This window comes from Oncorhynchus clarkii, chromosome 5 (assembly GCF_045791955.1).
Source record: "Oncorhynchus clarkii lewisi isolate Uvic-CL-2024 chromosome 5, UVic_Ocla_1.0, whole genome shotgun sequence".
Taxonomy (NCBI): domain Eukaryota; kingdom Metazoa; phylum Chordata; class Actinopteri; order Salmoniformes; family Salmonidae; genus Oncorhynchus; species Oncorhynchus clarkii.
In genome coordinates this window covers 4176097-4201434 of record NC_092151.1, presented here as the reverse complement: position 1 = coordinate 4201434, position 25338 = coordinate 4176097, and the positions used below count along the sequence as shown (strand labels likewise).

The window sequence follows — 25338 nt, the reverse complement described above, 5'->3', positions numbered from 1 at the left end:
GGGTGCACTACACTATATAGGGAATAGGGTACACTACAGTATATAGGGAATAGGGTACACTCCAGTATATAGGGAATATGGTACACGACAGTAGATAGGGAATAGGGTACACTACAGAATATATGGAATAGGGTACACTACAGTAGATAGGGAATAGGGTACACTACAGTATATAGGGAATAGGGTACACTACAGTATATAGGACACCATATAGGGAATAGGGTACACACTACAGTGGATAGGGAATAGGGTACACTACAGTAGATAGGGAATAGGGTACACTATATATAGGGTATAGGGTACACTATAGTAGATAGGGAATAGGGTACACTATAGTATATAGGGTATAGGGTACACTATAGTATATAGGGAATAGGGTACGCTATAATATATAGGGAATAGGGTACGCTACAGTAGATAGGGAATAGGGTACACTACAGAATATAGGGAATATGGTACACTACAGTAGATAGGGAATAGGGTACACTACAGTAGATAGGGAATAGGGTACACTACAGTAGATAGGGAATAGGGGACACTATATTATATAGGGTATAGGGTACACTATAGTAGATAGTGAATAGGGTACACTATAGTATATAGGGAATAGGGTACACTCTAGTAGATAGGGAATAGGGTACACTATAGTATATAGGGAATAGGGTACGCTATAATATATAGGGAATAGGGTACACTACAGTATATAGGACAGTATATAGGGAATAGGGTTACCTACAGTATATAGGGAATAGGGTACATACACTACAGTATATAGGACAGTATATAGGGAATAGGGTTACCTACAGTATATAGGGAATAGGGTACACTACAGCAGGGTAGCCTAGTGGTTAGAGCGTTGGACTAGTAACCGGAAGGTTGCGAGTTCAAACCCCCGAGCTGACAAGGTACAAATCTGTCGTTCTGCCCCTGAACAGGCAGTTAACCCACTGTTCCCAGGCCGTCATTGAAAATAAGAATTTGTTCTTAACTGACTTGCCTGGTTAAATAAAGGTAAAATAAAAATAAAAAAAAATAAAAAAAAAATATAGGACAGTATATAGGGAATAGGGTTACCTACAGTATATAGGGAATAGGGTACACTACAGTATATAGGACAGTATATAGGGAATAGGGTTACCTACAGTACATAGGGTATAGGGTACACTACAGTATATAGGGAATAGGGTACACTACAGTATATAGGGAATAGGGTTAGGCAGAGCAGTGCTTTATTATGGACAGATTTCTCCCCATCTTAGCTACTACTATATCAATATGTTTTGACCATGACCGTTTACAATCCAGGGTTACTCCAAGCAGTTTAGTCTCCTCAACTTGCGCAATTTCCACATGATTTATTATTTATTACAAGATTTAGATGAGGTTTAGGGTTTAGTGAATGATCTGTCCCAAATGAATACATACTGTTGACACACTTTACTCAAGGCCAGTGACACACCATTAGTAAAGATTGGGGAAAGTAAGGGGCCTAGACAGCTGCCCTGGAGAATTCCTGATTCTACCTGGATTATGTTGGAGAGGTTTCCATTAAAGAACACCCTCTGTGTTCTGTTCGACAGGTAACTCTTTGTCCACAATATAGCAGGGGGTGTAAAAGCCATAACACATACGTTTTTCCATCAGCAGACTATGATTGATAATGTCAAATGCTATACTGAAGTCTAAAACATCTCCCACAAACTTTTTTTTATCATCAATTTCTCTCAGCCAATCATCAGTCATTTGTGTTAGTGCTGTGCTTGTTGAATGTCCTTCCTTGAAAGTATTTTGCTCACAGTTTGTTCACAGTAATATAGCATTGAATCTGGTCAAACACCATTTTTCCCAATAGTTTACTAAGGGTTGGTCGGCTATTTGAGTCAGTGAGAGAGAGGCTCTACAATTCTTGGGTAGCGGAATGACTATTGTTTCTCTCCAGGCCTGACGGCACACACTTTCTATTAGGCTTAGATTGAAGATGTGACAAATAGAATTGGCAATATCGTCCGCTATTATCCTCAGTAATTTTCCATCCAAGTTGTCAGACCCCATGTGGCTTGTCATTGTTGATAGACAACAATACTGTTTTTCACCTCTTGCACACTCACTTTACAGAATTCAAAATTACAATACTCGTCTTTCATAAATCCTCTTGAGGATCCGCCCCTTTTTGCTGTTCTCTGTCTACTCCACTACAAGATGGAGGAGGAGAAGCAGATGGAGGAGGAGAAGCAGATGGAGGAGGAGAAGCAGGTGGAGGAGGAGAAGCAGATGGAGGAGGAGAAGCAGTTGGAGGAGGAGAAGCAGATGGAGGAGGAGAAGCAGATGGAGGAGGAGAAGCAGGTGGAGGAGGAGAAGCAGTTGGAGGAGGAGAAGCAGATGGAGGAGGAGAAGCAGGTGGAGGAGGAGAAGCAGTTGGAGGAGGAGAAGCAGATGGAGGAGGAGAAGCAGATGGAGGAGGAGAAGCAGTTGGAGGAGGAGAAGCAGTTGGAGGAGGAGAAGCAGTTGGAGGAGGAGAAGCAGATGGAGGAGGAGAAGCAGATGGAGGAGGAGAAGCAGATGGAGGAGGAGAAGCAGATGGAGGAGGAGAAGCAGGTGTAGCAGGAGAAGCAGATGGAGAAGGAGAAGCAGATGCAGGAGGAGAAGCAGATGGAGACGACTTCCTTGGCAGGCAAGTTCCAGGTAGCACAGGCCATTCAGATGACACATCCATCAAACCCCAGCGCCGTCCAGCCACAGGAGTTGAGAACGAGAAAGTTCTAATTTGCGTTTTCCACCAAGAGTTCAAGCAGAATTGAAATTTGCTTGCTAAGCATTCCTTTAATCCTCCGCAAGCAAACACCGCATTGGATCTCCGGATTGTCAATAATGTCCCGGACAAGAGCGTAATAAACACAGCTTCTACAGCGCTGGAAACGTTCGTTAGCTATTCCAGGCGAAGCAGGCTCCAATGCAACCTAGCTAGCTAGCGAGTTAGTTGGTAGCAGGTTTTGACACTTATGAACAAAATAAAACTTTGCAAACAGCCGAAACAACAGGTCACGGCGCAGGAGGTGTCCGAGTTCCTGACAGGAGTTCATGACAGGGAATTACATGTTTCAATCTGATTTACTCTGACCTGCTCTAACCCCAGCGTGACTCGAGGGGACTGAAGGGAAATGACTGGTTCTGATAGATGGGAAAGGAGGGGCGAGGAGATGGAAAGAGGAGAGGAGAGGAAAGGAGGGGCGAGGAGATGGAAAGAGGAGAGGAGAGGAAAGGAATGGAAAGGAGGGGCGAGGAGATGGAAAGAGGAGACGAGAGGAGAGGAAAGGAGGGGCGAGGAGATGGAAAGGGGAGAGGAGATAGATGGAAAGGGGAGAGGAGAGGAAAGGAGGGGCGAGGAGATGGAAAGGGGAGAGGAGAGGAGAGGAAAGGAAAGGAAAGGAGGGACGAGGAGATGGAGAGGGGAGAGGAGAGGAAAGGAGGGGTGAGGAGATGGAAAGGAAAGGAGGGGAGAGGAGATAAAAGAGGAGAGGAGAGGAAAGGAGGGGTGAGGAGATGGAAAGGGGAGAGGAGAGGAGAGGAGAGGAAAGGGAAGGAGGGGAGAGGATGTGAGGGAGGTAGGGGAGGAGAGCAGGGTGTCCAACGGAGGGGATTTGTCAGTTCCCCTCTCAGCATCAAGGCCAGATCAAGGTCCTGATCAGACACTGCTCTACTCTGCAGGGCAGCAATTCAATTCAATGTAACTCAATTCAAGGGGCTTTATTGGCATGGGAAACATGTTAACATTGCCAAAGCAAGGGAAGTAGATAATATACAAAAGTGAAATAAAAAATAAAAATGAACAGTAAACATTAAACTCAAAGAAGTTCCAAATTGAATAAACACATAACAAATGTCATATTATGTATATATACAGTATGTATACTCTCTCTCTGTCTCTCTCTGTCTCGCTCTCTCTCTGTGTGATTGTGTGTGTGTTCTCACAACAGGGGAGTGAGTGTACACAGACCTCTCATCATCATTCAACTAATGTTCTCACAACAGGGGAGTGTAAATAGAGCTCTCATCATCATTCATACATTTACTCAATCAATCTTAGAAACAAGTGTGTCTCATTTTATTATCAGAAAATATTATTTCGATACTTTCAGAGCCCACACTGGGAAGTGGTATCATGTTTCTGAGATAAAACAGCTAGTTTTAATAGCAAGTTTTAAAAACAGTACGTCGCAGTAAGTACAACGTTAGCTCAACTTTATAGTCCACTTTCACAGTCAAGAGTTTGAAGATGCATGAGTCTGTCACGACTTCCGCCGAAGTCGGTCCCTCTCCTTGTTCGGGCGGCGTTCGGCGGTCGACGTCACCGGCCTTCTAGCCATCACCGATCCACTTTTCGTTTTCCATTTGTTTTGTCTTTGTTTTTACACACCTGGTTTCAATTCCCCAACTACATGTTCATTATTTAACCCTCTGTTTTCCCTATGGTTTGTGCGTGTTTGTTTATTGTAAATTCGGTCCGATGTTTGTGGGCCTGGTGTTACTTCATGTATGTTTTCATGTAATGTTTTAGTAAAATTCCTTTTGTTACTCATCTCTGCTGTCCTGCGCCTGACTCCTCCAGCTACACCCAGATCCTCGGTGTAACGGAACCTTCCGGAACATTCATTACTCACACCTGGCCCCTATTCCAGGTGATTAGTAAAGTATAAATGTGTCCTTGGTTTATCATTGTCCTGTCGATTATTGTTACAATGTTCGTATGAGTACCTGTGCCTTGTTGTTTTGGCTTTCGTGCCCTTGTGGATTGCGCAGATGATTACGGGTCTCGTCCCGTGTGTTAATCACTGTGCTCTTGTGTTATTAATTTGAGGTACTCCTCGCTCTTTTGTTTGGATTTCAACCCTGTGTCTGTTTGGTGTTCGTCCCCACGCCACAATTTGGGTATAATAAAAAACCCTCTTAAGCATTCCTGCGCCTGTCTCCCGAATCATTCTCTGTCTGTCTGTCTGTCTGTCTGTCTGTCTGTCTGTCTGTCTGTCTGTCTGTCTGTATGCCACCCTGTGCTGTCTGCTAACTTATCACAGGGCCACTGACAGTAGAATGAATGTATTCCTGGCATGGCTGGGAACTGCAGTGAGGGGAGCAGCACACCATTAGGATGTCCCCTTAACATCCATACACACAGCTTAGGCTCTAAGAAGGTTTGACACACACTGAGAAGGGATGGGACCATTGTGAATGTCTACACTGAGAAATGCTGTTGTTATCTTGTGCTGCATCTATACCATTGTTATAAAGGACATTCAAGACACTGAGATTCTTGATTCTACACACTGAGATTCTAGATTCAAGACACTGAGATTCTTGATTCTACACACTGAGATTCTAGATTCTAGAAACTGAGATTCTAGATTCTAGAAACTGAGATTCTAGATTGAAAATACAATTTCAAAATAAATCCATTCTGCAAGTAGGATGTAGCAGCATACTACAATAGAGGGGCGGCAGGTAGCCTAGCTGTTAGAGGGGTGGCAGGTAGCCTAGCTGTTAGAGGGGTGGCAGGTATTCTAGCTGTTAGAGGGGTGGCAGGTAGTCTAGCTGTTAGAGGGGCGGCAGGTAGCCTAGCTGTTAGAGGGGTGGCAGGTATTCTAGCTGTTAGAGGGGTGGCAGGTATTCTAGCTGTTAGAGGGGTGGCAGGTAGCCTAGCTGTTAGAGGGGTGGCAGGTATTCTAGCTGTTAGAGGGGCGGCAGGTATTCTAGCTGTTAGAGGGGTGGCAGGTAGCCTAGCTGTTAGAGGGGTGGCAGGTAGCCTAGCTGTTAGAGGGGCGGCAGGTATTCTAGCTGTTAGAGGGGTGGCAGGTATTCTAGCTGTTAGAGGGGCGGCAGGTATTCTAGCTGTTAGATGGGTGGCAGGTATTCTAGCTGTTAGAGGGGCGGCAGGTATTCTAGCTGTTAGAGGGGCGGCAGGTATTCTAGCTGTTAGAGGGGTGGCAGGTAGTCTAGCTGTTAGAGGGGCGGCAGGTAGCCTAGCTGTTAGAGGGGTGGCAGGTATTCTAGCTGTTAGAGGGGTGGCAGGTATTCTAGCTGTTAGAGGGGTGGCAGGTAGCCTAGCTGTTAGAGGGGTGGCAGGTATTCTAGCTGTTAGAGGGGAGGCAGGTATTCTAGCTGTTAGAGGGGTGGCAGGTAGCCTAGCTGTTAGAGGGGTGGCAGGTAGCCTAGCTGTTAGAGGGGCGGCAGGTATTCTAGCTGTTAGAGGGGTGGCAGGTATTCTAGCTGTTAGAGGGGCGGCAGGTATTCTAGCTGTTAGAGGGGTGGCAGGTATTCTAGCTGTTAGAGGGGCGGCAGGTAGCCTAGCTGTTAGAGGGGCAACAGAATCAGACAATCAGACAGACATACAGACAGACAGACAGACAGACAGACAGACAGACAATCACACAGACAGACAGACAGACAGACAGACAGACAGACAGACAGACAGACAGACAGCTAGCCAGACAATCACACACACAGACAGACCCCATATTGGACGAAAAAATGCTTATTGCAGAAAGACAAACAGACAGCAGACTATGGATTCTAGACAGCGATCCTTGTCTGCACCATATTGGATGAAAGAGTGCATGGTCATGATGCCGTACTCCATGACAGCTGTTAGTCTGACTGGCACTTCCACCACAACCTAAGGGCTCCGTTTGGCTGGAGAACGCCACGCTCCGGATCATGCCCTTTAACAACATGGCTGACGACAGCTGCCAACTGGCATCACTTTTAAAAGACACCGATCTCACTTTTCAGTTGATGCTCCATCGTTAGCCTGCTAGTGGCGGTTTCTATGGTTACAACAGGAGGGCAATATGTCCTAACGGTAAAGAAAATGAAATGTAATTTAAAGATATCTCTCAACTGTCAGAAGACATCCTGTATTAAATCGTGTGTCATGGATGGGTTTTATCATGGGGTGCCTATTTCATTGCATCAAGCCAAACTGTCTCTGGTAAGGATGAGTGCAGTCTAACCATGTCTTTGGGCTGACTGGGTCAAGAGCTACTTATCTCTCGGACTGGTCTATCTGGTCTGACCCACTGGAGTGCTCTCTGTGGGTCAGTCTCACAGTTCTCTTTGTCTCTGTGCGCCTGTGTGTCTGTCTTGCTCGACAGAGTCCGTTATACAGAGTTACATTGAACACCTGTCTGAAGTTTATCTAAACAGCTGTGGAGGAGGCAGAGGAGGAAGAGGAGGAGGTAGAGGAAGAGGAGGAGGATGTAGAAGAGGAAGAGGAGGAGGTAGAGGAGGAGGATGTAGATGAAGAGGTTGAGGAGGAGGATGTAGAAGGAGGGAGGTAGAAGAGTAGAATGAGGAGGATGAGGTAGAGGAGGAGGTAGTAGAGGAGGTAGTAGAGGAGGAGGTAGAGGAGGAGGTAGTAGAGGAGGAGGTAGAGGAGGAGGTAGTAGAGGAGGAGGTAGAGGAGGATGTAGTAGAGGAGGAGGTAGAGGAGTTAGAGGAGGAGGTAGAGGAGGAGGTAGAGGAGGAGGTATAGGAGGAGGTTGTAGAGGAGGAGGTAGAGGAGGAGGTAGTAGAGGAGGAGGTGGAGGAGGAGGTTGTAGAGGAGGAGGTAGAGGAGGAGGTAGTAGAGGAGGAGGTGGAGGAGGAGGTAGTAGAGGAGGAGGTAGAGGAGGAGGTAGTAGAGGAGGAGGTGGAGGAGAAGGTAGTAGAGGAAGAGGTAGTAGAGGAGGAGGTAGAAGAGGAGGAGGTAGAGGAGGAGGTAGTAGAGGAGGAGGAAGGGGAGGAGGAGGTGGTAGAGGAGGAAGTAGAGGAGGTAGAGGAGGAGGTAGTAGAGGAGGAGGGGGTAGAGGAGGAGGAGGTAGAGGAGGAGGTAGTAGAGGAGGAGGTGGTAGAGGAGGATGAGGTAGAGGAGGTAGAGGAGGAGGTAGTAGAGGAGGTAGTAGAGGAGGATGTAGTAGAGAAGGAGGTAGTAGAGGAGTAGGAGGTAGTAGAGGAGGAGGTAGTAGAGGAGGAGGAGGTAGATGAGGTAGTAGAGGAGGAGGTAGTAGAGGAGTTGGAGGTATTAGAGGAGGAGGTAGTAGAGGAGGAGGAGGTAGAGGGGGAAGTAGAGGAGGAGGTAGTAGAGGAGTAGGAGGTATTAGAGGAGGAGGTAGTAGAGGAGGAGGAGGCAGAGGAGGTAGTAGAGGAGGTAGTAGATGAGGAGGAGGTAGTAGAGAAGAAGGAGGTAGAGGAGGAGGAGGTAGAGGAGGAGGTAGAGGAGGAGGTAGAGGAGGAAGAGGTAGAGGAGGTAGAGGAGGAGGTAGTAGAGGAGGAGGTAGTAGAGGAGGAGGTAGAGGAGGTAGTAGAGGAGGAGGTAGTAGAGGAGGAGGTAGAGGAGGTAGTAGAGGAGGAGGTAGTAGAGGAGGAGGTAGAGAAGGTAGTAGAGGAGGAGGTAGTAGAGGAGGAGGTAGAGGAGGTAGTAGAGGAGGAGAAAGTAGAGGAGGAGAAAGTAGAGGAGGAGGTAGAGGAGGTTGAGGAGGAGGAGGAGGTAGAGGAGGAGGAAGTAGAGAAGGAAGAGGTAGAGGAGGTAGAGGAGGAGGTAGAGGAGGAGGTAGAGGAGGAAGAGGTAGAGGAGGTAGAGGAGGAGGTAGTAGAGGAGGAGGTAGAGGAGGAGGTAGTAGAGGAGGAGGTAGTAGAGGAGGAGGTAGAGGAGGTAGTAGAGGAGGAGGTAGTAGAGGAGGAGGTAGAGGAGGTAGTAGAGGAGGAGGTAGTAGAGGAGGAGGTAGAGGAGGTAGTAGAGGAGGAGGTAGTAGAGGAGGAGGTAGAGGAGGTAGTAGAGGAGGAGGTAGTAGAGGAGGAGGAAGGGGAGGAGGAGGTGGTAGAGGAGGAAGTAGAGGAGGTAGAGGAGGAGGTAGTAGAGGAGGAGGGGGTAGAGGAGGAGGAGGTAGAGGAGGAGGTAGTAGAGGAGGAGGTGGTAGAGGAGGATGAGGTAGAGGAGGTAGAGGAGGAGGTAGTAGAGGATGTAGTAGAGGAGGATGTAGTAGAGAAGGAGGTAGTAGAGGAGTAGGAGGTAGTAGAGGAGGAGGTAGTAGAGGAGGAGGAGGTAGATGAGGTAGTAGAGGAGGAGGTAGTAGAGGAGTTGGAGGTATTAGAGGAGGAGGTAGTAGAGGAGGAGGAGGTAGAGGAGGAAGTAGAGGAGGAGGTAGTAGAGGAGTAGGAGGTATTAGAGGAGGAGGTAGTAGAGGAGGAGGAGGCAGAGGAGGTAGTAGAGGAGGTAGTAGATGAGGAGGAGGTAGTAGAGAAGAAGGAGGTAGAGGAGGAGGAGGTAGAGGAGGAGGTAGAGGAGGAGGTAGAGGAGGAAGAGGTAGAGGAGGTAGAGGAGGAGGTAGTAGAGGAGGAGGTAGTAGAGGAGGAGGTAGAGGAGGTAGTAGAGGAGGAGGTAGTAGAGGAGGAGGTAGAGGAGGTAGTAGAGGAGGAGGTAGTAGAGGAGGAGGTAGAGAAGGTAGTAGAGGAGGAGGTAGTAGAGGAGGAGGTAGAGGAGGTAGTAGAGGAGGAGAAAGTAGAGGAGGAGAAAGTAGAGGAGGAGGTAGAGGAGGTTGAGGAGGAGGAGGAGGTAGAGGAGGAGGAAGTAGAGGAGGAAGAGGTAGAGGAGGTAGAGGAGGAGGTAGAGAAGGAGGTAGAGGAGGAAGAGGTAGAGGAGGTAGAGGAGGAGGTAGTAGAGGAGGAGGTAGAGGAGGAGGTAGTAGAGGAGGAGGTAGTAGAGGAGGAGGTAGAGGAGGTAGTAGAGGAGGAGGTAGTAGAGGAGGAGGTAGAGGAGGTAGTAGAGGAGGAGGTAGTAGAGGAGGAGGTAGAGGAGGTAGTAGAGGAGGAGGTAGTAGAGGAGGAGGTAGAGGAGAAGGTAGAAGAGGAGGAGGTAGTAGAGGAGGAGTTAGAGGAGTAGGTAGTAGAGGAGAAGGTTTGTAGAGGAGGAGGTAGAGGAGGAAGAGGTATAGGAGGAGGTAGTAGAGGAGGAGGTAGAGGAGGAGGAGGACGTAGAGCAGAAGGTAATAGAGGAGGTAGAGGAGGAGGAGCTAACACAGCTAGGGAGGAGGAGACTGTTGTGTGACCCGCCAGCTAGATGTTAGCATCCTGCAGAGTTTGCAGAATGCAATTCTGACTTACTTATATCTCCTTATGCTTCTAATGGTTCTACAACAGCGGGTTTTTACAGCTTGTTCCAACAGCACACTATTCAGCCCTAATATGTTGAATAAATGGAAATGGGATGAGAGGAAATGAAGTGAAACAGCAGAGTGTTGTTTCAGGGGCCTGTACACGAGGCTATGTCATGTGTGACTGTACTCCTAGCAGGAGAGGAGTTAAGCACACAGGACAGAATCCTCAACCCTGCTGTAACTGTGTTCTCACGTGTCCGTTAGCAGGCCTGACCAGTAACAACACATTATAGAAGCACAAGGGGAACTACAGTGTCATGCCTTTGATAGACAGACATTACACCTGTCTGTATGCACCATACAGGCACTGAGCAAGACAACAACACAAAGGCTGGACACATCTGATTAACTGGCGGAGGCTCTCTGACCTCTGACCTATAATACAGGTTGGTGGGCGATCTCTGACCTCTGACCTATAATACAGGTTGCTGGAGGCTCTCTGACCTCTGACCTGTAATACAGGTTGTTGGAGGCTCTCTGACCTCTGACCTATAATACAGGTTGTTGGAGGCTCTCTGACCTCTGACCTATAATACAGGTTGGTGGGCAATCTCTGACCTCTGACCTATAATACAAGTTGGTGGGCGATCTCTGACCTCTGACCTATAATACAGGTTGGTGGGCGATCTCTGACCTCTGACATATAATACAGGTTGGTGGAGGATCTCTGACCTCTGACCTATTACACAGTAAACAATAGTAGCGATAGAACCATCATGCTCCACTTATCATCTCCTTAAAGCCTCTCCTTAGTGAGGATTCTTAGACTAAACAGATTAGACATAAAGCTTCTCCTTAATGATGATTCTTAGACTAAACAGATTAGACATTAAGCCTCTCCTTAATGATGATTCTTAGACTAAACAGATTAGACATAAAGCCTCTCCTTAGTGATGATTCTTAGACTAAACAGAGCTCTCTCCTGCTGCCCTTCACTGCTCATCATTAGACTCTTAACTAAGCAGATTAGCCTTGGCCCAGCGCCTCCAAACAGCCTCCTGCTACCTCAGGTCAAGAACTCCTCTCTCTGTTTCATGATAACCATGTCCCCCGCCAGTGAGGAGGAGAGAAGGAGGAGGAGGAGATGAGGAGGGGGAGAGGAGGAGGAGGAGGAGGGGGAGGAGGAGGAGAGGAGGAGGAGATGAGGAGGCGGAGAGGAGGAGGAGGAGGAGATGAGGAGGCGGAGAGGAGGAGGAGGAGATGAGGAGGGGGAGGGGAGGAGGAGGAGGAGGTGATGAGGAGGCGGAGAGGAGGAGGAGGAGATGAGGAGGGGGAGAAGAGGAGGAGGAGGAGATGGAGAGGAGTGGAGGAAGAGACCTACCGTCACCTCATCTGTGCCTGGATAACGTGTGTGTGTGTCGTGTGTGCGTGCCTGCGTGGGTGTGCGTATCGGCGTAGCCTGCGTGGGTGTGCGTATCAGTGTATAATCTAGCTCCCCCTTAGCCTATTGAATAACATCGTCACACTCAGCTGGTCGGCTGTCGCTCACTGAGTCCTTCTCACTGCATTCAGTCAATCAGTGAATGAATGGTATTCAGGGCAGTCAAATCAAATACAATCAAATAAAATGTTATTTGTCACATGGGCCAAATACAACAAGTGTAGACTTTAGCGTGAAATGCTAATTTACGAGCCATTAACCAACAATACAGTTCAAAAGGAAGAAAATTATCAAATAGATAAAAAGAAAAATTGTAACAAAATAAAATAACAGAAGAAAACAATAATAACAATAATAATAATAATAATAATAATAATAATAATCAAAATAATAATAATAATAATAATAATAATAATAATAATAATAATCCAAATAATAATAATAATAAGAAGAAGAATAATAATAATAATAATAATAATAATAACAATAATAACAATAAGAATAATAAGAATAATAATAATAATAATAATAATAATAATAATAATAACAAAAATAATAATAATAACAATAATATTTATAATAACAAATATAATTACAATTATAATAACGGCAATAAGTATAATAACAAAAATAACAATAATAATAACAAGTATTATTATAATAACAATAACAATAACAATTATAATAACAAAAAATACAATTATAATAGCAATAATAAGTATAATAATACGAATTAAAATAATAATAACAATAACAATTGAAATAATAAAACGTATTATAATAAGAATAAAACTAATAACAAAAACAAGTATGATAACAATAATTATATTAACAAAAATAATTATAATTTTAATAACAACAACTATAATAATAATAATAACAGTAATAACAATAATAATAATAATTATAATAATTAATTAATAATAATTATAATTAATTAATAATAATAATTATTATTATACAAATAATTATAATTATTATTATAATAATTTGTTGGGTGCTTATATTTGTCCTATACGACACATGTTCAAGTGTGTGTTAATATGCGTGTGTTAATTGGACATGTTTTTTTTTTCATATCCCAACTCTCCCTGAGACACCCTCTGAGATTACGGTCATTATATATGGCGACCCTGTAGCAATTAGGGTTTAAGTGCCTTTTGCTCAAGGTCACATCAACAGATGTTTTTTTATATACCTTGTTGGCTCAAATGTTTATACATCTGAGAAGCAATGGCATTCTGGGCATTGGGTTCGGGGGAAATGGTACCGTTACAATTCTCCTTAGTTTCTAGAAAAAAAAAATGTGTTTCCTTTAAATGTTTACTGCTTTGACAAGCAGAATCGCTTCCAGGTCGTTGACCTCGCATCGTTAAACACTAAAGCCATGTACGATCACATCCAATCATATCAAGCGAACATTTAACTCAGACGATCGTAATCGTATAGAAATGTACTGTTTCATCTGGTGTAGTGGTCTAAGGCACTGCATCTCAGTGGAAGAGGCGCTTACTACAGACCCTGGTTCGATTCCATGCTGTTTCACAACCGGCCATGGTTGGGAGTCCCTTAGAGAGGTGCAAAATTGGCCCAGCGTCGTCCGGGTTAGGGTTTGGCCAGGGGGCAGCCATTGTAAATTATAATTTGTTCTTAACTGACTTTCCACTAGTTCAATAAAGGTGAGACAAGAAGGAGCCCTGAGTTTGGATCACGTACTAAAGCAAACGGAGGTGAAACCTAGAGGTAATAATAATGATAATATATATATATTTTTTTTTAAATAATAATAATAATAATACCAATAATAATGAATAATAATAATAATACATAATAATAATAATAATACCAATAATAATAAATAATAATAATAATAAATACTAATAATAATAACAATAAATAATAATACCAATAATAATAAATAATAATAATAATAATAATAACAATAAATAATAATACCAATAATAATAATAACAATAAATAATAATACCAATAATAATAAATAATAATAATAATAATAATAATAAATGATAATAATATCAATAATAATAAATAATAATAATAATAATAAACAATACCAATAATAATAAATAATAATAATAATAATAATAATAAATAATAATAATAACAATAAATAATAATACCAATAATAATAAATAATAATAATAATAATAATAACAATAAATAATAATACCAATGATAATAAATAATAATAATAATAATAATAATAACAATAAATAATAATACCAATAATAATAATAACAATAAATAATAATAATAACAATAAATAATAATACCAATGATAATAATAATAATAATAATAATATCAATAATAAATAATAATCATATTAATAATAATAATAATTAATAATAATAATAATAATAACAATAATAAAGAATAATAATAATAAAGAATAGTTATAATAATTATAATAAGAGTAAATAATAGTAGAAATAAGACTCAGACCAATACAAAACTGATAACACCCTATTCCCTAACACAACAGCTTCATATTAACTATGGAATCTCCCATTTCCAAGGAGAATGTAAAACCCTGGTACAGAACATCATGAAAGGAGTGAGTTGGAGAGTCTATGCTCCCAACGGGGGCCAAAAAACTAATAAGTCAAAGTAGGTGGTGCCACCCCTCATAGCCTGGTTCCTCTCTAGGTTTCTTCCTAGGTTCCAGCCTCTCTAGGGAGTTTCTCCTATTCACCATGTTTCTACACCTGCATTGCTTGCTGTTTGGGGTTTTAGGCTGGGTTTCTGTACAGCGCTTTGAGACATCAGGTGATGTAAGAAGGGCTTTATAAATATACATTTGATTTGATCTGTAAACTCAGTACTTGTAAGAGGAAATGACGTGTTAAATGTACAGGAAAGACAAGTACAACAGTAAAGTGCTCTTACCAGAAACAGTCACTTGAGCCGTTCTGCTGACGATGGCCCCCACCCCATCCAGCCTGGCCAGACACTGGTAGAGCCCCTCGTCAGGTCGGTGGTGTCGTGAATGAACCACGTTCTGGACCACTAGAGACCCGTTAGGGAACTGCTGTCTCCTCTCGTCCACCACGGCACTGAGCAACACCCCGTCCTTCTTCCAGACGATGATTGGAATACCCTGGTCTGACTGAGCCTCACAGTCCAGCTGAAGAACACCGCCCCGTAATGTCACCGTGTCCTGGGGTTCCAGAACGAAACTGAAGTCCACGAACACCTGGGACGATGAGGAGGACTGTGCACCTAGAGGGAGGAGAGAAACAGGAGGAGATGGTTCATTCCCAGGGAATATTGTTACCTTGCTTTAAAACCAAAGTATATGAACAGCGGAGCAGACTGAAGATGAGACGATATTCAGCAACTTTTGGTAGGACAATTACAGACCCTTAGCTTGTTTCAAAAATCAACGTTTTATTTGTCAAATGATTTTATCAGGGTCTTGGTGATTCGATTCCAAACTCTTTTTTCATTTAAGAATGATGTGTTCTTGGGGACCTTCAATGGTGCAGAAATGTTTTGGCACCCTTCCCCAGATCTGTGCCTCAACACAATCCTGTTTTGGAGCTCAACAGACAATTCCTTTTGACCTCATGGCTTGGTTTTTGCTCTGACCCTATATAGACTATAAGACTATCAGAGTGTGCAAAGCTGTCATCAAGGCAAAGGGTGGGTACTTTGAAAAATCAAACATTTAAAATATATTTTGATTTGTTTAACACTTTTTCGGTTACTACGTGATTCCATATGTGTTATTTCAAAGTTTTGAGGTCTTCACTATTATTCTACAATGTATAAAATAGTAAAAATAAAGAAAACCCTGGAATGAGTAGGTGTGTCCAAACTTTTGACCGGTAGTGTATGTGAATAAACCCCTAGCTGTTTAAAGTAGTCTGTATCTGTCATCATGGGGTATTGTGATGTCATTATGGGGTATTGTGATGGCATTATGGGGTATGGTGATGTCATTATGGGGTATTGTGATGTCATTATGAGGTATTGTGATGTCATTATGGGGTATTGTGATGTCATTATGGGGTATTGTGATGTCATTATGGGGTATTGTGATGTCATTATGGTGTATTGTGATGATATTATGGGGTATTGTGATGACATTATGGGGTATTGTGATGCCATTATGGGGTATTGTGATGTCATTATGGGGTATTGTGATGTCATTATGGGGTATTGTGATGTCATTATGGGGTATTGTGATGTCATTGTGGGGTATTGTGATGTCATTGTGGGGTATTGTGATGTCATTATGGGGTATTGTGATGTCATTATGGGGTATTGTGATGTCATTGTGGGGTATTGTGATGTCATTGTGGGGTATTGTGATTTCATTGTGGGGTATTGTGATGTCATTGTGGGGTATTGTGATGTCATTATGGGGTATTGTGATGTCATGATGGGGTATTGTGATGTCATTATGGGGTATTGTGATGTCATGATGGGGTATTGTGATGTCATTATGGGGTATTGTGTGTAGACTGACGAGGAAAAACATGTATTTAATCCATTTTAGAATAAGGCCGTAACGTAACTTTACGAATGCCTGTACAGTACTACTGCTACCTACTACAGTACTAGCTTGTAGTAAATAGAGATGCATAGATAACTTTATCCTAACCACTGCATGATCATTGGGTATTTAAAACTACCTCCTGCCCACTGCATGATCATTGGGTATTTAAAACTACCTCCTGCCCACTGCATGATCATTGGGTATTTAAAACTACCTCCTGCCCACTGCATGATCATTGGGTATTTAAAACTACCTCCTGCCCACTGCATGATCATTGGGTATTTAAAACTACCTCCTGCCCACTGCACGATCATTGTGTATTTAGAACTATCTCCTGCTCATTGGGTATTTATAACTATCTCCTGCTCATTGAGTATTTAGAACTATCTCCTGCTCATTGGGTATTTATAACTATCTCCTGCTCATTGTGTATTTAGAACTATCTCCTGCTCATTGGGTATTTATAACTATCTCCTGCTCATTGAGTATTTATAACTATCTCCTGCTCATTGTGTATTTAGAACTATCTCCTGCTCATTGTGTATTTAGAACTATCTCATGATCATTGTGTATTTAGAACTATCTCCTGCTCATTGTGTATTTATAACTATCTCCTGCTCATTGTGTATTTAGAACTATCTCCTGCTCATTGGGTATTTATAACTATCTCCTGCTCATTGAGTATTTATAACTATCTCCTGCTCATTGTGTATTTAGAACTATCTCATGATCATTGTGTATTTAGAACTATCTCTAGCTCATTGGGTATTTAGAACTATATCCTGCTCATTGAGTATTTAGAACTATCTCCTGCTCATTGTGTATTTATAACTATCTCATGATTATTGTGTATTTAGAACTATCTCCTGCTCATTGAGTATTTAGAACTATCTCATGATCATTGAGTATTTAGAACTATCTCATGATCATTGAGTATTTAGAACTATCTCCTGCTCATTGAGTATTTAGAACTATCTCATGATCATTGTGTATTTAGAACTATCTCCTGATCATTGAGTATTTAGAACTATCTACTGCTCATTGTGTATTTAGAACTATCTCCTGCTCATTGGGTATTTATAACTATCTCCTGCTCATTGTGTATTTAGAACTATCTCATGATCATTGTGTATTTAGAACTATCTCCTGCTCATTGTGTATTTAGAAATATCTCATGATCATTGTGTATTTAGAACTATCTCCTGCTCATTGAGGATTTAGAACTATCTCATGATCATTGAGTATTTAGAACTATCTCCTGCTCATTGTGTATTTAGAACTATCTCATGATCATTGTGTATTTAGAACTATCTCCTGCTCATTGGGTATTTAGAACTATCTCCTGCTCATTGAGTATTTAGAACTATCTCATGATCATTGTGTATTTAGAACTATCTCCTGCTCATTGGGTATTTAGAACTATCTCCTGCTCATTGTGTATTTAGAACTATCTCCTGCTCATTGAGTATTTAGAACTATCTCATGATCATTGTGTATTTAGAACTATCTCCTGCTCATTGTGTATTTAGAACTATCTCATGATCATTGTGTATTTATAACTATCTCCTGCTCATTGTGTATTTAGAACTATCTCATGATCATTGTGTATTTATAACTATCTCCTGCTCATTGTGTATTTAGAACTATCTCCTGCTCATTGTGTATTTAGAACTATCTCCTGCTCATTGTGTATTTAGAACTATCTCCTGCTCATTGAGCATTTAGAACTATCTCCTGCTCATTGAGTATTTAGAACTATCTCCTGCTCATTGTGTATTTAGAACTATCTCCTGCTCATTGCGTATTTATAACTATCTCCTGCTCATTGTGTATTTAGAACTATCTCCTGCTCATTGTGTATTTAGAACTATCTCCTGCTCATTGAGTATTTAGAACTATCTCCTGCTCATTGTGTATTTAGAACTATCTCCTGCTCATTGAGTATTTAGAACTATCTCCTGCTCATTGAGTATTTAGAACTATCTCCTGCTCATTGTGTATTTAGAACTATCTCCTGCTCATTGAGTATTTAGAACTATCTCCTGCTCATTGAGTATTTAGAACTATCTCCTGCTCATTGTGTATTTTGAACTTTCTCCTGCTCATTGTGTATTTAGAACTATCTCCTGCTCATTGTGTATTTAGAACTATCTCCTGCTCATTGAGTATTTAGAACTATCTCCTGCTCATTGTGTATTTAGAACTATCTCCTGCTCATTGTGTATTTAGAACTATCTCCTGCTCATTGTGTATTTAGAACTATCTCCTGCTCATTGGGTATTTAGAACTATCTCCTGCTCATTGAGTATTTAGAACTATCTCCTGCTCATTGTGTATTTAGAACTATCTCCTGCTCATTGTGTATTTAGAACTATCTCCTGCTCATTGTGTATTTAGAACTATCTCCTGCTCATTGAGTATTTAGAACTATCTCATGATCATTGAGTATTTAGAACTATCTCCTGCTCATTGGGTATTTAGATCTCCTGTTCATTGTGTATTTACAGTATTATTTGTGTTATTATTTCTCTATGTTTCTCTGTGCGTTGTTGGGAAGGGCCCGTAAGTACGTGTTTCACTCTTAATCTACACCTGTTGTTTTTAGAAGCACGTGACCTAATTAACATTTGATTTGCTGCATACCACAGCTTCACTAGCGTGTCTGTCTTGACTTCACAGAGCTTGTATGTCCAGACAGTTACTATTTACCCGCTGAGGTTACTTTAAACTTCCAACTAGATAGTGGCATCGTCCAATGAAACAACTCGTTCTGAATCATCAGAGATATCGAAGAAAAAACACTTTTTTTCCCCGCTTCAGGCAACGATAACGTTTAAGAGCCGGCCGGCCTGGGCAGTTTCTGCATTCAAACATCTTTATTTCGTGACCGTGAAATCTAGCCTATATCCCAACATTACATATCTCATTAAAATGTGTTCATGTGGGTGAGAGGAATATGTAAATTCAAAAGCTTCACTGTTCTGACTAAAAATGAGAGAGAGAATATCGGTGCCTGTGGCTAAATGACTTGGATATGATATTAATAGCGGGTGAGTCTGAGCAGTGAAAGACGAGGATTTGACTGTAGGGTGTGTGTCAGATACGGCTGCGGTTGCTTGAAGCTTTTCTATGTGGTTTGTGTTTTTTTCAGCTGTGTGTTCTCTGTTCTGTGTGTTCTCTGTTCTGTGTGTTCCACACAGAGTCATACATATTTATAACAGTGTCTTGTGGCTGTACACAGGGGCTTGGTGGTTATGTTGGCTCACGTTGTTACTTTACGACCACCCTGTCAGCATTACAAAAGAAGATTTTTTCATTTTTCAATCAAAAGCATTAACTTTAGACTGGCACCTTTTCATGTTTCCTCTTCTTCTGTAGAACAGGGATCCCCCCTCTCTCCTCCTCTCTCTCTCCCCCGTCTCTCCCCTCACTCTCTCTCTCTCTCTCTCTCTCTCTCTCTCTCGCTCTCTCTCCCGTCTCTCCCCTCACTCTCTTTCTCTCTCTCTCGCTCTCTCTCCCCCGTCTCTCCCCTCACTCTCTCTCTCTCTCTCTCTCTCCCCTGTCTCTCCCCTCACTCTCTCTCTCTCTCTCTCTCTCTCTCTCTCTCCCCCCCGTCTCTCCCCTCACTCTCTTTCTCTCTCTCTCTCTCTCTCTCTCTCTCTCTCTCTCTCTCTCCCGTCTCTCCGCTCACTCTCTTTCTCTCTCCCTCTCTCTCTCTCTCTCGTCTCTCCCCTCACTCTCTCCCCCGTCTCTCCCCTCTCTCTCTCTCTCTCTCTCTCTCTCTCTCTCTCTCTCTCTCTCTCTCTCTCTCTCCTCCTCTCTCCTCCTCTCTCTCTCCTCTCTCCTCCTCTCTCTCCCTCTCTCTCCTCCTCTCTCTCTCCCTCGTCTCTCTCTCTCTCTCTCCCCCGTCTCTCTCTCTCTCTCTCTGGCTCCTATTCTATGAGGGGATGAGAGGGGACGCTATCCTCTCTGCATAGTGCTGAATGATTCAAATGCTAATGTGAATACTACCTGCAGAATTCACAGCCTATGTCACAAATGGCACCCTATTCCCTATGTAGAGCACTACTTCCACCCTATTCCTTATGTAGAGCACTACTTCCACCCTATTCCCTATGTAATACACTACTTCCACCCTATTCCCTATGTAATACACTACGTCCACCCTATTCCCTATGTAGAGCACTACTTCCACCCTATTCCCTATGTAGTACACTACTTCCACCCTATTCCCTATGTAGAGCACTACTTCCACCCTATTCCCTATGTAGTACACTACTTCCACTCTATTCCCTATGTAGTACACTACTTCCACCCTATTCCCTATGTAGTACACTACTTCCACCCTATTCCCTATGTAATACACTACGTCCACCCTATTCCCTATGTAGAGCACTACTTCCACCCTATTCCCTATGTAGTACACTACTTCCACCCTATTCCCTATGTAGTACACTACTTCCACCCTATTCCCTATGTAGTACACTACTTCCACCCTATTCCCCGTGTAGAGCACTACTTCCACTCTATTCCCTATGTAGTACACTACTTCCACTCTATTCCCTATGTAGAGCACTACTTCCACCCTATTTCCTATGTAGAGCACTAATTCTTGCTCTATATGCACTGGCTGTGAGGAGGAATACTTTATCACTGATAAGAGTCTAACAGCAGGTCATGTTGCTACATGATAAGAGTCTAACAGCAGGTCATGTTGATGCATGATAAGAGTCTAACAGCAGGTCATGTTGCTACATGATAAGAGTCTAACAGCAGGTCATGTTGCTACATGATAAGAGTCTAACAGCAGGTCATGTTGCTACATGATAAGAGTCTAACAGCAGGTCATGTTGCAACATGATAAGAGTCTAACAGCAGGTCATGTTGCTACATGATAAGAGTCTAACAGCAGGTCATGTTGCTACATGATAAGAGTCTAACAGCAGGTCATGTTGCTACATGATAAGAGTCTAACAGCAGGTCATGTTGCTACATGATAAGAGTCTAACAGCAGGTCATGTTGATGCATGATAAGAGTCTAACAGCAGGTCATGTTGCTACATGATAAGAGTCTAACAGCAGGTCATGTTGCTACATGATAAGAGTCTAACAGCAGGTCATGTTGCTACATGATAAGAGTCTAACAGCAGGTCATGTTGCTACATGATAAGAGTCTAACAGCAGGTCATGTTGCCTCATGATAAGAGTCTAACAGCAGGTCATGTTGATGCATGATAAGAGTCTAACAGCAGGTCATGTTGCTACATGATAAGAGTCTAACAGCAGGTCATGTTGCTACATGATAAGAGTCTAACAGCAGGTCATGTTGCTACATGATAAGAGTCTAACAGCAGGTCATGTTGCTGCATGATAAGAGTCTAACAGCAGGTCATGTTGCTACATGATAAGAGTCTAACAGCAGGTCATGTTGCTACATGATAAGAGTCTAACAGCAGGTCATGTTGATGCATGATAAGAGTCTAACAGCAGGTCATGTTGCTACATGATAAGAGTCTAACAGCAGGTCATGTTGCTACATGAAAATAGTCTAACAGCAGGTCATGTTGCTGCACAAGGACATATTTTCAGGCTTAGCTTAGCAGGGATATGAAGTTTTGGAAATTCTTATTTTTTATGTCATTTGAAAAACACCAAGAAATAATACTTTTTTTTGTCATGTATTTTATGAGAGTTTCAACAAAGACCGTGGTGCCTCTCTCCCAAACAAAGGGGGTGGGGAGACTGACAAATATAACAAAGAGGGAGGATACAGAGAAACTAAGAGAGGGAAGGGCAGAGGACAGGAGGAACAGAGAAACTAAGAGAGGGAAGGGCAGAGGACAGGAAGAACAGAGAAACTAAGAGAGGGAAGGACAGAGGACAGGAGGAACAGAGAAACTAAGAGAGGGAAGGACAGAGGACAGGGGGAACAGAGAAACTAAGAGAGGGAAGGGCAGAGGACAGGGGGAACAGAGAGAGAGGGAGAAGGAAGGGCAGAGGACAGGGGGAACAGAGAGAGAGGGAGAGGGAAGGGCAGAGGACAGGAGGAACAGAGAAACTAAGAGAGGGAAGGGCAGAGGACAGGAGGAACAGAGAAACTAAGAGTGGGAAGGGCAGAGGACAGGGATAAAATAGAGAGAGGGAGAGAGAAAGAGGGAGGATGGGGAGAACAGAGAGAAGGAGAGAGAAAGAGGGAGAGCTATCAGACTTTCTGATGGTCCGCCCCATGTCATCACCAGGAGAGACCGGGTATAATTGAAAAAACCTGTCTAACCCATTTCCTGTCTCTTCCCTCTCTCTTCCCTGTCTCTTCCCTCTCTCTTCCCTCTCTCTTCCCTCTCTCTTCCCTCTCTCTCAGGGACAAGGGAAGGGGATATGGGGTTGACGAAGATATGAACTGACAGAGGAGGAGGAGGAAGAGGGGGGTAAGACGAGGGGGTTATGCTGGATACCAAATGACCAGAGAGAGATAGAGAGAGAGAGAAAAGGAGGTAGAGAGAGGAAAGAGAGATATGCAGATAGAGAGAGGGAGGAAGGGAAAGTGAGATTGAGAGAGAGAGAGAGAGAGAGAGAGAGAGAGAGAAAGAAAGGGAGGTAGAGATAGCGAGAGAGAGAGAGAGAGAGAGAGAAAGGGAGGTAGAGAGAGCGAGAGCGAAAGAGAGAGAAAGAGAGAGAGAGAGAAAGGGAGGTAGAGAGAGTAGAGAGAGCACAGAGAGAGAGAGAGAGAGAGAGAGAGAGAGAGAGAGAGAGAGAGAGAGAGAAAGGGAAGTAGAGAGAGCGAGAGCGAAAGAGAGAGAAAGAGAGAGAGAGAGAAAGGGAGGTAGAGAGAGTAGAGAGAGCACAAGAGAGAGAGAGAGAGAGAGAGAGAGAGATAGAGAATGAAAGGGAGGATGAGAGAGCGAGCGAGAGAGAGAGAGAGAGAGAGAGAGAGAGAGAGAGAGAGAGAGAGAGAGAGAGAGACAGAGAAGAGAGAGAGAGAGAGAGACAGAGAAGAGAGAGAGAGAGAGATAGAAGACAAGGATTAAATAGGGCAGACAGAAGAGGGGCTGCATACTAAACGACAGCCCCCCAGACAGCCACAGAAGAAAACCTGTCAGTAACTGAGCTGCGTCAAACATGAGGAAATGAGCAGGCCCAGCTCCGGCCGAGAACGTGTTCCATCTAGCGTGACGGTGCCCAGGCACTACAGCGTGACGGTGCCCAGGCACTACAGCGTGACCGACTGCTGTGGCAGGCTAACCTGCCCCTTCCTGCTCATCTATTACCATACAGGGAAAAAGCCTGGGAATCTATATAGCCTACTGAAATGTTTTTTAACAGTCTGCATTTTCTAACGCAACCCAGGTCACTGTGAGGTTGACACCAGGAGGTACTGTAGTAACACACAGCCAGACTCTACTGTAGTAACACACAGCCAGACTCTACTGTAGTAACACACAGCCAGACTCTACTGTAGTAACACACAGCCAGACTCTACTGTAGTAACACACAGCCAGACTCTACTGTAGTAACACACAGCCAGACTCTACTGTAGTAACACACAGCCAGACTCTACTGTAGTAACACACAGCCAGACTCTACTGTAGTAACACACAGCCAGACTCTACTGTAGTAACACACAGCCAGACTCTACTGTAGTAACACACAGCCAGACTCTACTGTAGTAACACACAGCCAGACTCTACTGTAGTAACACACAGCCAGACTCTACTGTAGTAACACACAGCCAGACTCTACTGTAGTAACACACAGCCAGACTCTACTGTAGTAACACACAGCCAGACTCTACTGTAGTAACACACAGCCAGACTCTACTGTAGTAACACACAGCCAGACTCTACTGTAGTAACACACAGCCAGACTCTACTGTAGTAACACACAGCCAGACTATACTGTAGTAACACACAGCCAGAATCTACTGTAGTAACACACAGCCAGACTCTACTGTAGTAACACACAGTCAGACTCTACTGTAGTAACACACAGTCAGACTCTACTGTAGTAACACACAGCCAACCACACAGCCAGGCTCTACTGTAGTAACACACAGCCAGACTCTACTGTAGTAACACACAGCCAGACTCTACTGTAGTAACACACAGTCAGACTCTACTGTAGTAACACACAGCCAGACTCTACTGTAGTAACACACAGCCAGACTCTACTGTAGTAACACACAGCCAGACTATACTGTAGTAACACACAGCCAGACTATACTGTAGTAACACACAGCCAGACTCTACTGTAGTAACACACAGCCAGACTCTACTGTAGTAACACACAGCCAGGCTCTACTGTAGTAACACACAGCCAGACTCTACTGTAGTAACACACAGCCAGACTCTACTGTAGTAACACACAGCCAGACTCTACTGTAGTAACACACAGCCAGACTCTACTGTAGTAACACACAGCCAGACTCTACTGTAGTAACACACAGCCAGACTACTGTAGTAACACACAGCCAGACTCTACTGTAGTAACACACAGCCAGACTCTACTGTAGTAACACACAGCCAGACTCTACTGTAGTAACACACAGCCAGACTCTACTGTAGTAACACGCAGCCAGGCTCTACTGTAGTAACACACAGCCAGACTCTACTGTAGTAACACACAGCCAGACTCTACTGTAGTAACACACAGCCAGACTCTACTGTAGTAACACACAGCCAGACTCTACTGTAGTAACACACAGCCAGACTCTACTGTAGTAACACACAGCCAGACTCTACTGTAGTAACACACAGCCAGACTCTACTGTAGTAACACACAGCCAGACTCTACTGTAGTAACACACAGCCAACCACACAGCCAGACTCTACTGTAGTAACACACAGCCAGACTCTACTGTAGTAACACACAGCCAACCACACAGCCAGGCTCAACACCGTTCGTTCCTACATTATGAAGGGTCAACACCGTTCGTTCCTACATTACGAAGCGTCAACACCGTTCGTTCCTACATTATGAAGGGTCAACACTGTTCGTTCCTACATTATGAATGATAACACATTGGTACAGTAGCTGAGTTTGAATCATTAAAGGGTAAAGCCAGTGTCATGCCCTTGCCACACAGAGGCTTGTATTCTCTATTCTGGTTAGGCCAGGGTGTGACTAGGGTGTGCATTCTATGGGTTTTGTGGGTAGTTAATTTCTGTTTAGTGTGTTTAAGCACCTGACGGAGCTGTTTCTGTTGTGCTTTTGTTACTTGTTGTATTTAGTGTTCAGTTTAATAAATAACATGAACACG

At 43.3% G+C, this 25338-nt stretch overlaps 1 protein-coding gene across 1 annotated transcript in view; it reads right to left on the bottom strand.

The window, feature by feature from the left end:
* The window catches only part of LOC139409827 (netrin receptor DCC-like), a 567888-nt gene that overhangs the window by 344133 nt on the left and 198417 nt on the right, over positions 1-25338 (bottom strand). Inside the window, exon 3 of the mRNA XM_071155214.1 lies at positions 14471-14795. Coding sequence (XP_071011315.1) covers positions 14471-14795 — 325 coding nt within the window. The remainder of the gene's footprint in view (positions 1-14470; positions 14796-25338) is intronic.